We start from the raw sequence: 1,509 nt of genomic DNA, 5'->3' as shown, positions 1-1,509 counted from the left end.
GAATGCGTGCCGCGGCAAGGGAAGGCATTCCCGGGGCTTCCGAGGAGCTCTGCGCCCTTTCCTGGGGGTCGCCTTGCGTCCATTTTGCTCCCCAGGGAGAAGGATCGGATCTTGTGGTTGTCATCCCGAGCCCGGCGGGGGCCGCTTCCGGCCGCCCCGACTGGGAAATTCCCGCCGTTGCCATGGCGCCCGGCACTTGTTGCGGGGGGCGAGGGGGGCTCCCAGGTCTTAGGCCGGAGCGAGCCTTCGTCCCTCCCGAGAGGCCGCGAGAGGGGACCTCGAGGCTCCCCGGCCCCTTGCCACGTCCCCGCCAGGCCTTGCTTTGCTTCTTCGACAAACAAAACAAAACAAAACACAGAAACAAGCAAGACCCAGGGGACCCCAATCTTGAGCAGAGTTAAAGACATCTACTCAAGGAGGCGAGGTTATAACTGGACTTTCTGTTTCAGATTTCAGGTACTCCGACTCCACCTTTACTTTCACCTACGTTGGCGGCCCCAAAAGGTATTTCTGTGTATAGAGTTGCTTCATTTCCTGTTCACACACTTGCTTGTGTTTTCCTTTGTTCTTAGGACGTTCCGCGTTCGGGTATTTGTTGTTGTTGTGGTGGTGATGTTGCTTTTTAGTCCCGTCCCAACTCTCTCGGCTTTAAATAGCGGAGGGAAAAAATGGTTGATTCAGTGTTTGTAAAACCATGTCACAAGCAGTGAGCCAGGGCTCTTGCACGCTGGATGTTACAGTGTTGTACTACAGTAGTAGTTTGTCTGGGAAGACGTTTTGTGGGTGTCAAGCGGGGTTACTCGGTATGAAGTGACATGCATGAAGGAGCTCAGAAGTCACAAAGCAGTTTGATGTCAAATAATGATCTTGGGGAATTGAGGCTGCCGAAGGTTGACATAGAGAAACCGGCGTCCAGTTCTCAGGGATTTTTCTTTAGGGAGTGGTGTGTTGAATTTCACATTTGGCGACAGGAAAGAATGTGGAGCAGCCTCTGTGGCTGGGAGTGTGGGGCTTTTCTCTCTTTGGGGGGAAAAACAGAGATGCATAGTTTATTATTAAATTACTAACAGTGTTAAAGAATCCTCAGTCCAATTCTGTATTTCGGAGACTGGGTTAAAATGAAAGATAGCCATTAAAATGTGCCTCTTGTTTGTTTAAGTGACAGGTAGGATTTTCTCCCCTGTAGCCCTTTGTGGGGCCACAGAAGTTTAAAAGAACAGTGACCACTATAGAGGGCTGTCAAAGATACAGCCTTCAGGGATTCCTCTGACCAGCACTGCTGTTAGGACTTGACTGCTGAGACTTACTCAGCTTGCAAAATATCTCATAGCTAATGGCAACATTTAAGAATATATAAACTGCAAAAGAAGCTTTCTTCCGTAAAAACAGTTTTTTAAAAGCTTGCCGTTTAGGTGAACCTTTAAAGCACATTGACTTGTGTTGCATTCTGCGTTTTCTCAAACAAGTTTTATGAAAAACAGTTATAAACTCAAACTTGAGAACCAGTGT

At 48.4% G+C, this 1,509-nt stretch overlaps 1 protein-coding gene across 1 annotated transcript in view; it reads left to right on the top strand.

Moving 5' to 3' along the window:
- The first annotated feature begins 2 nt into the window (after window positions 1-2).
- Window positions 3-1,509, top strand: part of PARP8 (poly(ADP-ribose) polymerase family member 8) — a 212,996-nt gene continuing 211,489 nt past the window's right edge. The window contains exons 1-2 of the mRNA XM_030888968.2: window positions 3-303; window positions 396-504. Of these exons, the coding sequence (XP_030744828.2) occupies window positions 3-303; window positions 396-504 (410 nt within the window). The remainder of the gene's footprint in view (window positions 304-395; window positions 505-1,509) is intronic.

This window comes from Echinops telfairi, unplaced genomic scaffold (genome assembly GCF_000313985.2).
Source record: "Echinops telfairi isolate 266 unplaced genomic scaffold, ASM31398v2 ScPeMD7_7469;HRSCAF=8507_1, whole genome shotgun sequence".
Classification (NCBI taxonomy): domain Eukaryota; kingdom Metazoa; phylum Chordata; class Mammalia; order Afrosoricida; family Tenrecidae; genus Echinops; species Echinops telfairi.
This window is presented reverse-complemented; position numbering and strand designations above follow the sequence as displayed.